This window comes from Boleophthalmus pectinirostris, unplaced genomic scaffold (genome assembly GCF_026225935.1).
Source record: "Boleophthalmus pectinirostris isolate CB_2022bp ecotype Guang Dong unplaced genomic scaffold, ASM2622593v1 HiC_scaffold_1, whole genome shotgun sequence".
Taxonomy (NCBI): domain Eukaryota; kingdom Metazoa; phylum Chordata; class Actinopteri; order Gobiiformes; family Gobiidae; genus Boleophthalmus; species Boleophthalmus pectinirostris.
The window spans coordinates 19,977,341-19,996,549 of NW_026570970.1; the positions used below are offsets into that span (position 1 = coordinate 19,977,341).

The 19,209-nt window shown below is 38.7% G+C and overlaps 1 protein-coding gene across 5 annotated transcripts; it reads left to right on the forward strand.

Annotated features, from left to right (window-relative positions):
* The first annotated feature begins 12 nt into the window (after positions 1-12).
* On the forward strand, positions 13-18,903 carry tbc1d4 (TBC1 domain family, member 4). Of its 5 annotated transcripts, none has more exons than XM_020936219.2 (23): positions 13-1,009; positions 4,074-4,202; positions 4,296-4,536; positions 5,279-5,523; positions 6,355-6,444; positions 6,850-6,954; positions 7,034-7,166; positions 7,275-7,366; positions 7,477-7,587; positions 7,671-7,793; positions 8,048-8,107; positions 9,159-9,376; positions 9,710-9,862; positions 11,270-11,424; positions 11,983-12,195; positions 13,114-13,275; positions 13,687-13,845; positions 14,197-14,297; positions 14,381-14,524; positions 15,527-15,686; positions 15,764-15,933; positions 16,066-16,242; positions 16,738-18,903. In XM_020936219.2, exons 1-23 carry the CDS (start codon positions 602-604, stop codon positions 16,966-16,968), a joined length of 3,780 nt encoding a protein of 1,259 aa, XP_020791878.1. In that variant the 5' UTR covers positions 13-601; the 3' UTR covers positions 16,969-18,903. The 5 variants fall into 5 exon arrangements, with proteins under 5 accessions (XP_020791878.1, XP_055005327.1, XP_020791881.1 ...); XM_055149352.1 differs by having other exon boundaries at positions 9,162-9,376; XM_020936222.2 differs by lacking the exon at positions 9,710-9,862 and having other exon boundaries at positions 14-1,009.
* Positions 18,904-19,209: the final 306 nt, after the last annotated feature.

Below are 19,209 nucleotides of genomic sequence, written 5' to 3' on the forward strand. Positions count from 1 at the left end.
CCAGCACATGGGACAGCAGCGCTGGGCGGGTCGTCGACGCGCACTCCTCGCTGCTCCGCCTATTCCAAGACGCTAGTGGAAGAAAGGTTTTTTGTCGTGGTACAGCATGAGAAGAAGACATACCACCTCCAATTTATGTATGTTCTTTTTTTCTTGAACAGTGTGATGCGCCTAAGCGACGAAAAGTTATGTATATGTGTATTTTAAAAGCTGCAGTGTCGTATGAGCCGCCTAAGAGCGCACCCAGGAGCAACACAAAGCGCGTCAAAGAAATCTGATTTCACTGGGAGACTTTTGTTTACACAGAATGGAGCCTGAGCCACGTTTTCCTTAGCACGAGTGGCTAGGACAGTGCTGCATACTCTTGACATCTAGCTCACAGCACAACCATTGGAGAGGGTGCCACATGCGCATATTTAGGCTACTTGCCTGGCTGCCCAATAGAGTTTTTGAAGATTTTTTACTTATTGGGAAAAAACATATGTTTGACTCCTGCATTTTTGACAAAGTCACGTTGCTTGGCATAGGCTGTATAGGAATGGAACATTAGAATAGTTATTCTTGATACTGGAACGAGTAAACAAGGTTTCCAAAAGTCAACATGGAGAGCAGCGCGGACGAGAAGGAGAGCAGCCTCCCGAGCTCTGACAGTGACAGGCGCTTCGCCTTAAGTTACATCGGCTGGACTACGTTGGACAGACGGACAACACTGCCCATGCTGCCCTGGCTCGTGGCTGATATTCGCAGGAAAAGTGAGAAGGGCGACTGTGGGCCTCAAGTTCAGCCTAGGGATGTCCAGCTGGTCCTCAACCCTCCTTTACTACGTTGTGTCCCCTCTAACAACAGCAACTCTTCCGTATTCATCTTTGAGCACAAAGCACAGCTCATCTCTCGTTTCATACACAACAGCAATGATCTCTCTTATTTTGCCTATCTCCTGCGAGGACAGCCTGACAACCCCGAGTCAGAGATGTCCTGTCACGTCTTTAAGGCCTACGACCCCAACCAGGTAATACTGTCAAAATGAATCCACGTGCACCAAAACTTTTCAAGGTACGACAGTTGCATGTATCCCAAACTTGTTTTCCCTTAGGCTGCTACATCATTGTTGCAAAATGTGTTAGAAAAGTGGTAAAATTGCATTTGATCACACAACAGAAAAGCTTGAATAGATGCCTATAATCACAATGCCATAATTTATATACACACGGGCTAGATAATGACTTTGGTAAAAACATGTTTTCCTTGGAATTAAGTATTTAGGCCAGTGCCCTGAAAGGAAGAGGAATTGAGCACAGCGTTTTTTGACATAATTAATCCTCTCCTTGTTTTGCCACCATGGGAATCAGTGTGCCAGAGGTGGAGATAGTAACATTATTTGGAAGAATGAACACACGCCACCAAAATTGGGTAGATATAAATGAATTAAGTGCATACATGTATGAATAGACTTGGGAGGAGTCATGTTTTCCTTCTTTGAAATATCCAATCTTACTCAAACAGTATTTGCATTGATTGTGTCTCATGTTTCCTGAAGTATGTGAGTGGCACAAGCAGGCTGTTTGTCTGCTAAGAACAGGAGAAGCAGCAAGCACGTTTGAGGTGTCAGGCTTCACCCTCATTGAAAAGTGCCTGTAGATATCTTGGACATACATATAGATCATAGCAGCCTGATTATGCACACACACAAACTGGTTTAGCAGGCAGCAGTTCCCAACATGTAGACAGTGGACCATGAGGAATGCATGGCTACACTGTTCTCAAGCTGCCATGTTTAACTCTCCCTCAATTATCAGTTCTACTATTACTATTATTCCTCTTTCAGATAGGACAATCTATGCAGAGTTACGATACAGAACATGCCGGACACCCTGACAGAATAAAATGCTATGGGGCCCTGTATTCTGAACCTCAGTTGTAGGGTTAAATAGATGCAAAACTTACATTTGTAAACACTTTCATTGCCATGCAGACCCTCAGTGTAGTATTCTGCAGCCCTCCATTCATACCAAACAAAGAGAATAAAGAGTTCTGGCCTTTTAGTGTAGGTAGGCTTCAAGGACAACTGAAGCATTGTAGGATATATATAAACTTGTGTGTTTACTGTGTGAAAGTACCATTGTTTTTTCATACAACATCCCATTCAGGGTGAAAAAAATGCAGGTTCTGTCCTGTATTTTCCACCACTCTCTAAACATGAGACTGCTTGTTAGTTCAGCTAAGTGTGTTCTATAAATATGTTTATAAATGTGTTTAAATTATCAACTGCTTCAAGTTAAACAAAGACTTTCTCTCCAAGTTGAAATGTAACCTTTTACCTAGACTATAGGCTCTGCTGTGTTCTCCCAGACACACAGGCCAACACAAATAGAACTGAGTCAACTCCTTAAGCCACTGATGGGCACCGTGGGCCTGCACAGTATGTATCCCTGTGTTTTCCTTTGCTCTCTATTAAAACTACACAAACCTCCACTGCTCCACTTGGCGAGCTGTGAAGCTGTGGCCTTGTTGAATACAATTGGATAAGGTCACAGTCTAAATACAGTTATACACTACTATAAACATCAAACGTGTGTGCTGTGACTTGTGCTTATTTTATGTTTAGAGAACTATAAAAAAAAACAACTCCAAAATGGTTTAACTGCTAAGATGAAACAGAAATACTGATGGTGGTTAATATAATGTAATTATATAATATAATTAGAATTAGATGATAATAGCTTATATATTATGAATGACATATTTACATTTTAGGCCACTGTTGGGTGTACTGTGTAGAGACTTCAACACAAAGTATGAAACTGTGTAGTATGAAACAATTTAGCATAATGGAAATTGCAGCTAATGCCAGTTTTAGATCATTAATTCCACGCCAACTAGAATCATGTGGTTCAATCATTGGGAAATGCCTTAGGCCTAGCTTTGTGTTAGTTTGTTTAGTTGGATCATGAACATTTTAACAGTTTACCAGTGCAGCTGCTGACTTACCCACTTCTGGAAAAGCAGTAGTCATCAATATGTTAGAGTGGCAATACACTGTAATGTGTCTTTTAATCTATATAATTTCTAGAAAACTGTAGCATAATGACTCATTGCTTTTGTATCAGCTCTCCATTACCTTTTAATTGGCTTTTTATTCAAGTTTTTTACTGAACTTTGAGACCGACAAAACCGCACTGCAATCCACTGGCTACTATTTAATATGTTTTTGCTTTATAGTAGTAAAGTTAATAGGGAATTTACTGATATACTCAGTTACTGATATGCAGGGTATTTCTGGGATCTATAGTGGCTCAGAGAGGACAATGCTTCATGCTTGTTTTGCCTTAAGCCCTAAAGCTGGCCTCATTTATTAGTGTTTTGCTCCGTAGACAGGATTTGGACAACCACCAAAGTCATGTATCATCATGGATACAGATAACAGGGTAATGTTAGGTGAAGGACAGTTGTTTGAATAGAGAGTGGCCTCTACCTCATGCATAATTTTGTTTATGTCCTTTTCATGTTTTTCCATTTGTTACATAATGTTTCTCCCTTTGCATTGCAAATGTATTTACTCAACAGTCTTATCAGATATGAGGACCGAGGAGTGAAACCACCGTTACTTCTAGAGCAGGTCCTGGGGCTGACCTTGCCTCGACTGCCTTGGTTTTCTTGTTTCTTTTACAGCATTTCCTCTTATGATTGGTCTCTGCACATTCCTAAACATTGCCCAATAGTTTCCTACATGCATTAAAAGAACTACACTCTACAAAATTTGTTGCTCAAATGACTATTGTAGGTGCTAAAATGTGCATCTTGGCAACATATTTTAGTTAAATGGAAGACATAATGACCTCTGAGTTTTTATTTTATTCCTTTGTTTTGCCTGGTTCTTTTTAGCTAGTGGGTGTTTCCTGGCCTGGACCTAACGTTATTGTTGTCCTTTACCTTTGTTACCTCCGTTCAGATTTCCTTGTCCTGAATAATTCATAAAAGTCATAACATTGTATACCCTGACCACCCAAACAGTTATAATTTGTTGTTGTGTAATGTTTTAGTGTGTTTATTTTTTATCATTTCCTTTGCTTTAGGTTCCTGAAGTTATCAGCAGGATTCGACAAGCATCCAAATCCGTCCTTAAGGAAGAAACTAATCCAAAACAGGAAACTGAAGAAGCGTTCTACAATTCCCAAAAGTTTGAAGTGCTTTATTGTGGCAAGGTAAAACAAAATCTGAAATAAAATATTACATTTCACTGATTATAATATTATCCTGTATAGAATAAAAGTAAAACATGATCATTTTTTTCCAAGGTAACAATTGGTCATAAAAAAGCTCCATCTACCCTTATTGATGATTGCATTGACAAGTTTCGCCAGCATGAGGTTGAACGTAAACGACTTCGGCTACTTAATGGTCAGCGTGGGTCAACAGATAACACAACAGTGGAGTTTTTCATGGGCGCTGAGTCAGACCCTCTGTCCGCTGTTTTAAATCCAAACACAGAAAACACCAAAGTGCCTGCAGTGGATGACATACCATTAGGAGGAACAGGTTTGGAAAAAGCTATTTCTCTCTTTATACTAACTAATGTCAGATTAGGTTTCATTCACACGACTTCACATTCAGTATTCCCTATAGTTTGCAAATTGAGGTGGAGGACAGGTTAGAATTCTGTGAGGTGATTTTTTTGTTTTTTTTGTTTGTTTGTTAATGGTTAATCTGTTTGAAATTACAGGTCTATACACATGAAACAAGATCTGTCAAACTTTGATATTTTCTCTTTCAACCTGAATAAAAAGTGACCCATTTATTTTACTTATGTTTAAGCACTCTACTCTTTTTTAAGAAAGCTGTGAAAAACAATTTATGATTACTTTAGTTTATTTGATCAGAGCAGCACACTGTAATTAACATACATTCCTTCCTCCCTCTCCATATTTTCTCTCACAAACACTCTCATTCATATACCAGCCTACATGGACATTGGAGACAAACTGGGTGAAGTGTCTTGCCCAAGGACATAACAGCAGTATGTGCTAGAGTCAATGCTGTCTCGCTACGTTACCTGGTATTCTCAGTGGTCTCCCATCTAGTAACAACAACCTGCTTAGCTTTGGAGATCACACAAGTGATCTAGATACACACCTACATTAATAACTGAGTCAACAATGGAAATAACAATGAAAATAACCATAACAGTTCAATTAGTTAACTAAATTCACAGTTAACATATATTATTTGTACATTTGCCTGCTCTATGAATGTACTATGTATTTTGTCATTTTGTTTGCAGGTAAAGCCGTATCTAGCAGTGCTAGTCAAAGCAGTCTGCGTGGTACTTTCCCAGAGTGTATCCTGGAGGACTCTGGTTTTGAGGAGCCTCAGGAGTTCCGTACTCGGTGCAGTAGCCTCGCAGGGAACCTACAGAGAAAACCTGGAGAAAATGTCATTCTAGCCCCCACACGGCGCCGCCATGCTAGTGCTCCAAATAACGTTCAGCCTTCTGACGCGGACAAAAATCGCACCATGCTTTTCCAGGTAAAACAGGCCATTTCTGTGGAAAGTATTAGCATACTGTTTCCTGATAGGGGCAGCTGGCCGCCGCTCAGTTATCTCTGAATCCAGCTCACAGTTGAATTTATGCTCTGGGTGTGAATTTGAACTCATTATCTGTTAAAAAAAACAAAAAAAATGGAATGGCTTATGGTTGAAATAGATTACTGCCACAAGTTTTGTAACATTACACTTATTTGTTTATGTGATCCTTTGCATCTTTCAAAGCTCATAAGCCCTAGTCTAAAGGTAATACCATGATTGATTTTCTTTTTTGCACAACCTAAACCTTAGAAGAACTTGGAAGCCACTGTGGAGTGGTTGCCTCAGAGCTGCTGCACGCTGTAACTCTTCCCCTCAGTCCTCTGCACTTCTCTGGTACTACAAATCATTTTTATGTGGGAGCTCTTGGCTGTCCCAACACAGCAACCAACCCTGATGTATGCTGCTCCCAGTTGAACAAGCTTTAACTTCTGAATAGTATTTTGTGATCTATTCAAATATGAGCATAAAAGGCCCCTTGAAAAGCTCCAATGTTTACCAGCTGCTGTGCAAAGCTATATTTAACAACTGGAGCACAACGCTCAATATGATACTCCACATAGAAGTCCATTATGTAAAAAATCATTTGCGCATTGCGTTGACCTTGATTCTAAATGTGTTTATGTCTTTCATTGACCGTGTCTCCAAACTGTTCCAGGGCAGTGCTTGTCACAAGATATTATTTATTATTATTTGTTATATAGTTAGTATGTCAGTGTTCTTCAGTTTATTTTGTGTTTTTGTTGAAAAATTGACATGCATGTTGTTTTGCAGGTTGGGCGTTTTGAAATAAACCTTATAAGTCCGGATAGTAAGACAGTGGTGCTAGAGAAGAACTTCAAAGATATCTCATCGTGCTGTCAGGTTTGTTTATTAACGCTGGCTGTGTTTTATGAAAAGGTCATCGTATCCGCCGCCTGTCTGAGTGAGCTAAAACTGTATTCTGGAATCAAGCAAGGACTATACAAAGCCAAAGAGGATAAAATATGTGATTACCCTGGACCAAATTCCCTGAATTAAATCCAGGACTAAACCTGGCCTTTATCAGGATTTACCAACACTAAAAGACAAACTTTGGATTGGTTGTGAATTAAACATGGACTTAACCAGGCTGTAAAACTATCCCTGAATCACTTCTTTAAAAATGCAGGCACTACTGAGTGCCAAGAGAATGTCCTATCAGTAACGCCTGTGCCTCAGTTTGAGAAATAAAAATCAAATGTAATGTAATGTACATCCATTAATCTAGTGTTTGTTTATATGCTACAGGGTATAAAGCAAACTGATCATTTTGGATTTATTTGCCGGGACCAGTGTGAAGGTGGTCCTAGTCAGTATACCTGCTATGTGTTCCAGTGTGCCAGTGAGTCTCTGGTGGGTGATACACACTTTAGAGAATACCTCTTAGCTCAATAACATTGATCTATTTCCTCACACCTCTTCTGTGTTGCAGGTGGATGAGGTGATGATGACACTGAAGCAGGCTTTTAGTACAGCTGCTGCCCTACAAAGCAATAAGACCCCGATCCAGCTGTGTGAAGCATGCCCCATGCATGACCTACACAAGCTCTGTGAGAGGATTGAAGGTACCATGTGAACTCACATCAGAGGCTTTCCTCTGACTCATGAATAGACTGATGCGTGGTCTGCTCTGCTTTTTACACACAGATAAAACTACATTCTTGTGTCCTCAGGTCTCTACCCACCTAGAGCAAAGCTAGCTATCCAAAAATATCTTTCCCAGCTCAATGACAATGAGCAAGCTGAGATTTTTGAGCGAGTCCAGGTAAAACATGTGTGGAAGATATAGGAGATAAGGGTGCATTATGTAATAATAAAGTAAAGTACAGTGTATAGAGCTTTTATAATAATATATATGTATACATATATGTACAGAGGCAGAAGCCATCTTCAGATCAAGAGGAAAATGAGCTGGTAATTATCCAGCTAAGACAACTGTGTGAATTAAAGCAAAAAACCCACTCACACCTCGGAGATGCTCCTCAGGTAAAGTTTTAGAATGGATGAATTATATGTTAACTCCAATGTGTTTGTTATTTTCATTGTATTGTACTTTTGATTTTGAACAGAATGCAGCCAGTAGCTCACAAGCTGGAGATGGAGCAACCAGTGGCAGTCGTTTCAAACTCGACGTTCTCAAGAATAAGGCTCGCTCTTCCCTCACCAGTTCACTGGAGAACATCTTTGCACGGGTACAATCCTGCAATAAACCATAAACCATATACATTTGATTATAAAAACTAAAAACCCTTAGCACCCTCTTATCTGGGGATTTGGATTGACCTATATCTCTCTCAGTGACACTGCACACATCATTATAACCATCTGTTTGGGTCAATATAGCACAAAGCCTCGCCTTGAATTGTAAAAACAAAACAAAACACCTTCATAACTGTATGTTTGTCAAATTTGACATATACTCTATTTTGATATTTTTTTTCACCAGGGTGCCAGTCGGATGCGGGGTCGTTTAGGAAGTATAGGAAGTATTGGAAGCTTTGATAGGGTGAGTGTAAGAAAACAAAAAATCCTTGTAACTTGTAAAATTATTATATAAAGGACAAACTTGTACTAGTCTACTGTGTGTTCAAAACTATTGCTTGTTGACTCAGAATGCCACTCTGGTGCAAAATGTGTAATGAGTGTGTCATGTAGTTACTTTGACCAAGCATCAATCATAAACAGCACAGTGTAAGTTGTCATGTTGTACATGTTAGCTCTATAAGGCTTGCCATATTCCAGTTAGCATGTACCTTTTGGATTACCTGTTAAATTGAATTTTAGTGTTTTTTTGTACCAGAGTAAATGGAACTGCATGATTTGTAAGAGTTACACATTTCAGCCAATTCTCAAACGTTGTAAAATTATTTATTTTATTACATTTATTGTCATCTGGATTTTGTGCCAACAAGCAGGAAATCCAAGTCAGGATTTCCAGTTGTGTGACTGCTGAGCTATGCCTTTATGTACTTCCTTTTTGTCACAGTATGAAAACACAACCTCTGTCCTAATTTGTACAAACAAATAAGGCTATAAACTTTGTATACACTAAGAAATCAGTTACATGTTTTCAACTTCTGCTGTGTTTTAAGAACCAGCATGTTGTTTTCCTTGCCGTACCAGTTTTAAAGAGGGAGGTTACAGAAGCCAGAGAGAGCAGATTGGAGGGTTGACTACTCTGAAGTCCTTCCCTCTGATGTGTTGATGCCATGAGTCACAGGACTGCATTAGAATACAATAGCTGTGGGAGTTTACTGCATGAGGGGAGACATGAGGCTGGAGTGGGGCTCAATAGAAAGTGGAGCCTGGAGTAGGTCTGGCTGTGGCTTACGTTGTGAGTGAGGTGAGTGCATTTCTGAAACATGAGCTGCTGTTTTATTTGGCTTTGGGCTTGGCATTGCCTTCAGTTTTGAATTACTGTCTATTTCTGGTTTTACCGTGATAGCACTTTGACTCTCTACTGTCAGACAATAAACCAAACAATTAAAATGCAGAATAAACATAGTAGTTCAATTATCCTAATAATAAAAAAATATCTGTAATTATTCTGTCATCAGCAGGATGAGGAGTCTCCAGACCACTCACCTCCTGGTTCCCCTCCACACTTTCCTGATGATGACCCAGAAGCTGGCATCCAGTTTCGGCGGCGTGCTCACACCTTCAGCCATCCACCTGTGAAGAAGCGCATTTCCTTCGAGAGTCACCCCTCCTCTCAGAGTAAACACGCCCCTCTGCGCAGACAACAGTCAGTCAACCCTGAGCTGCTGCAGAGCAGGTAGTGTACCTGACTTAACTTTGACCACTGGCTCTGAGCTGTGGCAGTAGTGGATGTTTTGCAAGCGCAGCTTTTGTGTTTTGTATGAGCACATGGCTAAGGCTAACAAGGCTTTAAAATCTTGGAATGTAATAGTTTGATTTGATGTGCAAAACCTTTGATCTATATCTTTTTCAACTCCTACCTAACTATCCCAGCAACACAATAGCATCACATGTTTCCCGTTCAGGTTTAGATTTTTTTCATACATTTCTGTTCCTTTTTTGTTTGTAGTTCTTTGTTTGTGTAATGTTTGTTTTTATTTGTGGGCATTTCATGTTTGGCTCACCACAGTCCTGTGGCTGTCTCAAGAACACGCAGTGTTTCGGAGAGTGACTCTACCTTCAGCCTCCCCACCTCCTTCTCCGCCCCCACTTTCCTGAAAAGCATTTACCAGGGCTCCCTGAGTTCCCTCAGCTCCCTGGCAGACAGTGGGAGCAACAAGAGGTGAGAGGGGGTCCTCATAACCCCCTGTGCACAGCCCCCAAAACAGCCAGCAATCTGTCACTGGGATGACATGGCTGCAAGGTGTAACATTTCTATGCTGGGAAAGCAGACACCCCATGTTGGCTGTCCAAACGTGCAACATGCATCTTTATTATTTCTATTACTTCACCCCTTCTCATGGAAGTGAAATAAGTTTTCACAATTAATGCTGCTGGACTTGCTGTACTATGGAAAAGAAGGAGATTCTGATCTTCCATTTCTTTTGTGTCACAACTGCATGTTATATGCATGACTAACTAATGCAAACATTATTTGTAGCTTTCTGCCACTTCATTAAAAGAGTCATTGTAATGTAGTGTGTAGTGCAGTTCTATGCATCTTGATTTTTATAGCAGTTCATCCAAGACAGTGCAGTTGTGCCTGAGTGGCAGAAAGTAAAGGTTAATATTTCCATTATGAATGAGCCTCAGCTGTGCAGACCACTGTAAAATGTCACTTCCACAGGATGTTTTCCTCTGACAGAAATTCAATCCATTTAGCACTTCTGTTGATGGTGTACCAAAAGAGTAAGAACAGTGAAAATGCTGACCTCTATAAAAGATTTTTCATTTTTCATATTCACAATAAGGGGTTTGTGTTATACCCTAGCTCACTGTTACTTTCTGATTAGGACACTCATTGTTATTTATTCTTTTTATGTATTTTCAAGTTTATGTAAGCAACATGATGAGAAAAAACTCTTGGCCTCTTTCACTTTTTGGCTTTGGTCTACCTGTGTTGACTTAAATGACAGTGTATAATGACAGTGGTTTTAACTTTGTTTTTTTAATAAGGCTGTTGGGACATATAGGAAAAATGAAGGTGTTATACTATATCTACCTATACAATACCTTTTTATTGGCAGTGTTTTTTGTTAATTTGACTCTAATCTGGAAAATATTCTGACCAAATATTCTCACCAAAAAGCATGTTTACTCATTTGATATCTGGCTTGTAACAGATAATGCATGAATGCTTTATGCCTGAATATCCGCTTTGTGGCTGATATTGTAGAAACTAACTGTCAAACACAATATTGAACTTTGCTTTATTAACAATACGTACATGTTAGTAGGCCTGTCACAATAATGACTACCGTTATATTGACTTATCATTCAATATATGAAAGATAAAGCTATATATTTTGGGGTTTTTATGGTTTTAAAATCTGCATTTACTATCACAATATATCACACTTCAGAATTTGTTATCGTGACAAGCCTGCATGTGAGTTAATAGTTGTAAACATTTTCTTTCATCATGTTACAGTTGGATGTATTGGGTATATGTGAAATGGCTTAAAAGGTGGTTGTAAGTGGACACCTGTCTTTCACTGAGTATCTGTGACACAGCTCTCTTGTCTCATAGCAATGGCGAAGGGAGGAAGAGGACTTTGTCAGGCTGCAGTACTGACTCCCTGAGCACTCTCCCTCTGACCCCACGTCGCGTCTCCTGGAGGCAGAAGATCTTCATGAGAGTGGCGTCTCCCATGAACAAGCCACCGATGTCTATGGAGCACCCAGGTTCGGTAACACAATTGCAAAACCGGCATTACAATCCTGCATCAGTTAATAGACTCTGTGGGCTATTATTTACAACTATGCATGATTTACAAACCGACTTCTAATGTGTCACTGTTTTTTTTTTTTTCAGGTATTTAATGTCACATTTTAAATTTAATATTAAAATACATACATACATAGTTCAATATTTTACATCTCGTTCATTGTAATTTGCAATATTGATTTACAGCTTAATACAAAAAGTTTTATTCATTTCTTGTTCCAAATATGACAGGCCTCTTCATAGTTGCATTTAGAAATTAGCATATTTCGTTTAACCTGTTTTTGTTGTTGAAAAAAGCCATATGACATTTTTGAACTCTACAGTGATGACTCGGAGTCTGTATTTTTTGAATGTAGGGGGTAGGGGTTTTTTTTTTTGTTTTTTTTTTTGCTAAATCTGAGTTCAAGCTGATCTGCGTTCAGGACATGTGTAAAACCTGTAAAAAAAAAAAGTATTTCTCTCACATTGCTAACATTTGTCTAATTTTATGTCCTGTATTATATGTTGTTACTTAGACCACTCTGACACTTCTGAGCTGCTGCCGCTATCTCCTTGTGCTCTGGTCTCTGGTCTGGATCCATTTGGTCGACTGGAGCCCATAGGCGGGGACCATGCTCCTGGAGAGAGGCCCAAGAGGACTGCAGTAGATTACAGGATGCTCTGGAAGACTGCCATTCACCAACAGATCCTGCTGCTGCGCATGGAGAAGGAGAACCAGCGCCTCGAAGGTGCGTTTGAGTAATGATGAACTGAAACATGAGAGTCATATGAGCGATACACTGAACAAAATGTCTTCTGCAGTCTGTGTAATTGTGTATACTTGATATTGGTGTATGGTTTATCTGTGCACATGAGTCCTGTTCATATTTTGTCACGTTGTTCTACACAAAGCACAAAGAGGCTCCTTGTATGCCAAAGATATGGATAATAACAGCTTTCTTTTACATTATGAGTGGAGGACCATTTTATGTTTCATTATGAGGTGGAAGCTACTTTGCAGATATAGTACTTGCATTCTCAGTCAGCTTTATTGCATTGTATTTAAGGGACGATTGTTATACAACCTTCATCAAAAACAGGAAGTTTGAACAAAAGGAGTGGAAACAGGGAAGTGCAAATCCACGTGTGAATATTGTACTGAACTTGCATGTAAGACTGTATTTAATTACTGGATGAAACTATATTAACAACAACGAGTCTCAATCAGGCGACAATGCAACTTTATAATTAATTATTTATTATTCAATATCAGGGTACACATTTAACAAAGTGTCTGTTTTCTTTTTTGCTACTCTGACACTACTGATGATCTTTTTCAATAGATGGTAAGCAATATCAGTGCATGAGTTCAAAGCTAAAGTTTTGCATGAATCACACTTTTTGGGTTTATATGGTCAAATCAAGCACACATTGTACTGGTCATCTGTTAGTTTATTCTTTCAACCTCTTCATTTTTCTTCCTGTACTTTTGTTTCCCGGTGTTCGTATTAGTGAAGTAAATTTCTTGACATTTCCATGGTAACTGTTGGGAAACTATCAAAGAGATTGTTGTCTCATTTTCTCTTGAACTGGCCAATTACACGTATCTACCAAGAATGCAGTAAGTACAAACATTCTAATAAGTATAAACCTTTTATGTATTATAGCAAGCCGTGATGAGTTGCACATTCGTAAGATGAAACTCAACTATGAGGAGGTGGGCCAGTGTTCAAAGGATGCTCAGGCATTGTGGGAGAAGAAACTATGTGCCCCAGGCAGAACCACAGTCCCACAAGATAAAGAGGAGATGTACCGCGCTCTCTGTCAAGGTCTGTACTGTCAGGCATGTTAGAGTGTGGAAAACCAGACACACAACTCGTGCTAGATATTCTATTTTGCATGTTCTCCATTAGATGTATTTTTTGTAATATTATGCAGAGCTGCACAATATATCAAATCATCAGCAATCAAATCATAAACACTATATGTGTTGTGCTTGTTGCTTGTTGTGCCTCTAAATTAGACCTATACAAACATGTTCTGAAATTCATGGGATATTTCAAGTTGTATTACCAGTTCATGTTTTAGCCTCCTTTACCTTTAGTTGTCTAGTTGTGCCCTTTGAACAGAATCTTACTTTTAAAACATAAATCACAAAAATATATATATTTTTTTCTAAAATCATGCAGCCCCATTTTCTATTAGTTTATGTGTCATTTATATGTTTTATATGTTACTAGGTGTTCCAAAGAGCCGTCGAGGAGAAGTGTGGCTCCTTCTCTCTCATCAGCACCGACTGCGACACAGACTTCCCCAGCGACAACAAGCCCCTGACACCCCATATCGAGATTTGCTCAAGCAGCTCACAGCACAGCAGCATGCCATCCTGGTGGATCTTGGTCAGCTCAGCTATTTATAATATATACTTAAGAATTTTGTTTTAATTTTAGAATGCTTCCTAATTAAAAACACAGCTCAATTTTGTTTATTTGTGTATGAGTAATCCTCCTGCATAATGATGTTGTCTTCCTTAGAGATGTAAACTTAGAGCAATTTATTTTTGTCACTGAAACTTAAAATTGTTTAAAAAAAAACATACTGTAGTCTATGGATGTAAACAGCATCCACATTTGGCACAAATATAGTATTCTTAGCTTGCTCAGTATCGCTACTACTTTCTCCCCATTTTAATGTCTAAAACAAAAAGAGAAAAAAGACACTATTTCAGATCTTATTTGTCTCCTCTTCAGGTCGGACCTTTCCCACCCATCAGTATTTTTCCGCTCAGCTTGGTGCTGGACAGCTCTCCCTCTATAACCTTTTGAAGGCCTACTCTTTGCTGGACACAGAGGTAGATTCTTCAGTGTTAAATCATTATAACATGCTGCTGCGACTTATAATGATTTAACAGTCTGTGTGTGTTTATTTTTGCAGGTTGGCTATTGTCAGGGAATCAGTTTTGTAGCTGGAGTGCTGCTGTTACACATGAGTGAGGAACAGGCCTTTGACATGCTAAAGTTCCTCATGTACGACCTGGGCATCCGACGCCAGTACAGACCTGACATGATCTCTCTGCAGGTGTGTACACAGACAGCCTATGTGTTTATTTTAGAGTGAAATACTGTTTGGATTAGCTAGACTTTAACAAAATATTACAAAGGACTGTTACTTTTTACTGGGACAGTGAACTTTAAACTTGAGTAAGAGAGAAGTTGGCACATAGAGGTTGGTTCAGAAGTTACATAAAAATTAAAAACAAATGCACATCATGTGTTGCATGTAATTAGACATACTTATTTTCAAGTTTACTATTATTATTATTAACATATTTTGAATATACATCGTACAAAATAAATATGAGATAGAGCTGACCTATGAAGCCACCTTTTCTCAAACTTTAGTATCACCTAATAAAATATTTAGTGTTCCAGGTCTAAAATAGCACTCTACACTTGCTGTAGCAGTTCTAAAGAAGGACTAAACCAAAGGAGGAAAAAAAAGTGAATTATACTGATTGTAAATTTAGCAAATATTTAAACTGGATTCTGTGTACCACCTGTATACTGTAGTTATGACGCTGCAGCACACAGTAGTCACATGCTTGTACCTCACATTAATGCCACACCTGCTGCATGCTCTGTTAACTCAGGTTCTAGTAAGATGAACTCAGCGAGGGTACATGTGCTCGCAGGTGTGGTAATGTTTAATCTGTATGAGCTAGTCTGGAGACACAGCACTTCCCTTTTACTGAAAAACAGCAGCAGCAGTCACAGAAGTTTGCCGTTGTTTTTGCTCATATCTGGCATGAAAATATTGACTTCTTGGTACTGTTAACCTTTTTTACTTTTAGAATTGCAGAGTCTCAGTCTTCAAACCTTTTGCTAGATTACTTGTTTAAGTAACTGTCTAGGACTTCTGTATGAGACACTGTTTATCTTTTTATCTAGTATTGCCTAATGTGGTGACTTAATGTGTCTTTAACTTGCAATTCCAGCCTAGCCAGTTTGCACTTGTTACTGCCTGTATCTGTTGCCTCATGTTATTTTATGCCACTTATATATTGTTTGCTTGTTGTTGCAGATTCAGATGTACCAGCTCTCTAGACTGCTACATGACTATCACCGCGGCCTGTACAATCACTTTGAGGAACATGAGATCTGCCCAAGTCTCTACGCTGCTCCGTGGTTTCTGACACTGTTTGCTTCTCAGTTCCCTCTTGGCTTTGTTTCTCGCCTGTTTGGTATGTCATCTGCAAAGTTCATAATCGTATTGCTTTTACATTTGTATTATAGCACTAATGGCATTTTTATTTTTCAGATTTTGTGTTTGCCCAAGGGACTGAGGTGATCTTTAAAGTCGCCCTGTGCCTTCTAAGTAGCCATGAGAGTGAAATAGTCAAGTGCGATAACTTTGAGAGTATAGTGGACTATCTGAAAACTACACTCCCCTCACTCAATCAGACACAGATGGAGCAGACCATAGCAAAGGTACAGTAGAGTTATAAGTCAACATTACATAATCACTATGAGGCCAATTTGGTACCAATTATAATAAAACATTAAAATAATATAATAATCTGTGGATGTCATTGTAACATAATTTTGTTTATGTTGTATCAGGTGATGGACATGGATATCTCCAAACAGCTGCATGCGTATGAAGTAGAGTACCATGTTCTGCAGGATGAGATGTTAGATACTGGACCACTTCCTGATGACTCTGAACGCCTTGACAAACTAGAGAAGACCAACGCACAGCTGAAGAAACAAAACATGGATTTACTAGAAAAGCTACAGGTGAAAATAGACATTATTGACACTTATTTAGTATTACCCCAGATCACCAATAGATGGCACCAGATTACAACAGTGAGAAGGAATGTGTTGCCATCTTTACTCAGTCCTGTGGTTTTCCTTTTGGCAAATTAGAATAAAAATGTACTTTTTTATAGTAAATGTCAATTTTTAAATGTACATATTGTTTTTTTAGTAGTCATCTTTAGTAGTAATATTATTACTTTTTAATATTTATACTTTTAAGTTCAATTAAATGTCAAAAACAAATTTATTACATTTGCATCAATTTATGGTCTCACTTAAATAAAATAAAAGGGGTTGACTATAATTGGCTGGTAATTACAAAAAACAATAGCTTTTATCTATTTTTATTAGACATTATTAGCTGGTGATTAGCTAGAAATGTAAATCTGTTATTCTAGTAAGTAATAACATGAAACTACACATGAAACCACAGCTTGTTTTCTCTGAGCTGACTCTAGTTGTTTTGAGCAGGCGGCCCGTCAGAAGATCCAGTCCCTGGAGACCAGCGTGGATAACTTCCTTTCTCGGGAGAGCAAAATGAAGCACATGATCCGCTCTCTGGAGCAGGAGAGGGCAGCCTACCAGAAGACCATTGAACGCATGCGCTCGTGCCTTCCCCCTGACGCCCTGACAGATGTTGAGATGACCCAGATCAAAACAGGACCAAATGGGAAAGCCAAAACTGCAGCCAAGAAGCCATGATGACAACCATGGGCAGATGCACACACAGAAGTGAACAAATAGACATTGTGTTTGAAAAGACTGCGGGGATTTTTTACAGCTGTTAAAATGCTGTACAAGCTTTCACATGATGCTTGGAGTGGAGGCCTCCAGGCTGTATGCTTTAATTGTATACGTCAAAAGGTAACAGGAAGAAGAAGAAGATGTTTTCAGTTACAATGGCCACATCAAGCAAACTTTTTTTTTGAAGAGAACCAGGGAATTTCAAGCCACTACTTAGAAAAAACATTTTGAAAACAACACTGCCTTGATGAATTTTTGTAGCACTACAACAGCAATGAACAGAAACAATCTTGTAGACTTCAGGGTCAATCTCCAGCCATTACCTATGTCAACATGTTTTTATGACTTTGAATGTGAGAGCTTAGATTTATGAACTAGCTTTATTTTTCTTCACTTGAAATATGTCTAATCATTATTTTGTTTATTGAAGCATTACACATCTGTCAGTTCCAGCCCACACATTATCTGATCTTGTAGTGCTCACCACTGCCTTGTGCACTGTACATGTGATTGTACGTGCTGCTTAAAAGGAGGAAGTGTTTCTTCCAGAGCTGGGGCAGGATGTGAGATTGTCTGCAGTCTCAGTTTCCTGTGCGACTGACCGCCGTGTCGCCCTGTTTTAGCTTCTTGTTGAGACTCTGAGGCAAAGTTCACACTATGCAGGAAGCTCCGATATAGAGGGAGCATACACACGTCTGAAGGTGAAATGAATGTAATACAGTACTGTAAAAGCAAAGATCTTTTTTAATCTGAATCTCAAATAAGCCTGTTGTTATACATTTACAAACAGTGGGTTTTGTATCAATCAACATTTCAAGATAATGCATATCTTCAATCACTGGTAATTTTACAGTACTGTGCAAAGTTTTTTGTATTTAAAAACTACAAAATGTCAACAAATCTTAAAGGAGTTAGATACAGACCAAACTGAATTTAATTAATGCAGTATTTTCAGTAAAACAAGCATTAAGCAAAATATAGTGTAAGTTGGGCAATTGTATCCATTTTGTGAAAATAACTCAAGCTTTTGCACAGTACTATACATTGCAATTGTGAGTCTCAGCCTAGCATATTTACTGATGGTTTTGACAGTTCGAGTGAGTTCACAGCTTGTCCCTGGATGCGTTTTATGTTATGGTTCTGTTTGTCTGACTACTGCCAGAAAGGGAATCAGCCCAGGTTATACTGTCATTAGAAGCTAAGTGATAACTGTCACAGAAAAGCACTCAGTGTCTGTCAGTCGTCCTGTCCTTGAGATTTGTTTGCACTGGAGTTATCTGTCATGGCAGTATGCTTGGACATATACTTTTCTTTAGTAAACTGGGCTTGTCTGAGCATCCACACAGTGCACATGCCTCATTTGGCTACAGCTAATTGAAGGAGATACAGCCTGACGTTTGCTGTCAAAGTGATATGTTCTTTGGGTAATTGAGGTGACATGGCAAACCTTTGCACCAAACTTCTCATTAATAATATAGAAAAAGGCTTTCCTCTGAACAGCAGGAATCCTCTCTGTAGATTTGTTTCTCTCTTAGCACTTGTCAATGTGTCAAAGGACCGGCTGAAAAACAAATATTTCTAAATTTCAATATTTCATTTGTAGAAATATTGAAATGTATAAACAAATAACCAAAGAAGTATTCAAAAGGATTCAGAATATGTGTCTTGGTTACCACAGTTAAATTATGTTAGAGTTATAATACGTTCAGTTTCTTTTTCTACGTTTCCCTATGTTTAAGGCTTTCCGTTCAGCTATTGCTTTATATCAAACATGGAACTTAATTGTAAGAGATGATTTTCAGTATTTTGATTTGATTGAGATTTCAAACTCTCAGTTCACGTAACAATGAAACTGCCTTGACTTGATTCAATAAACCTCACCTTTTCTTGTTATGTGTCTGGCCTTCCCTGTCTGTACCAAGCTCTCATAAAGAAATCATCTACCAATCATCTATTTACCATTTCTACGGTGATAGGTTATAGGGTTTGGATTATTTGACTATTAGAGATTAGATTAGAGCATTCATGTAAGGCAATTGTGAATGAGCACCATACCAGATGCATACTATTGCTAATTTCCTAGAGGTGATGGTGATGTAATATGTTAATTAGGGGGTCATACTCTGTTGGCACATAGCCCAATTTGTATGTTAGCTTTGATATGTGTATGTTTGCATGTTAGTTACTTCTAGCTACCGT

What these genes read in the sequence shown, in the direction of transcription:
- tbc1d4 (XM_020936219.2), top strand. Translation starts at nt 602, where the DNA reads ATGGAGAGCAGCGCGGACGAGAAGGAGAGCAGCCTCCCGAGCTCTGAC. An exon ending in AGTGTGCCAGTGAGTCTCTG is followed by an intron (nt 6,955 to 7,033) that starts GTGGGTGATACA and finishes TCTGTGTTGCAG; the next exon opens with GTGGATGAGGTGATGATGAC. An exon ending in TGGAGCAGACCATAGCAAAG is followed by an intron (nt 15,934 to 16,065) that starts GTACAGTAGAGT and finishes ATGTTGTATCAG; the next exon opens with GTGATGGACATGGATATCTC.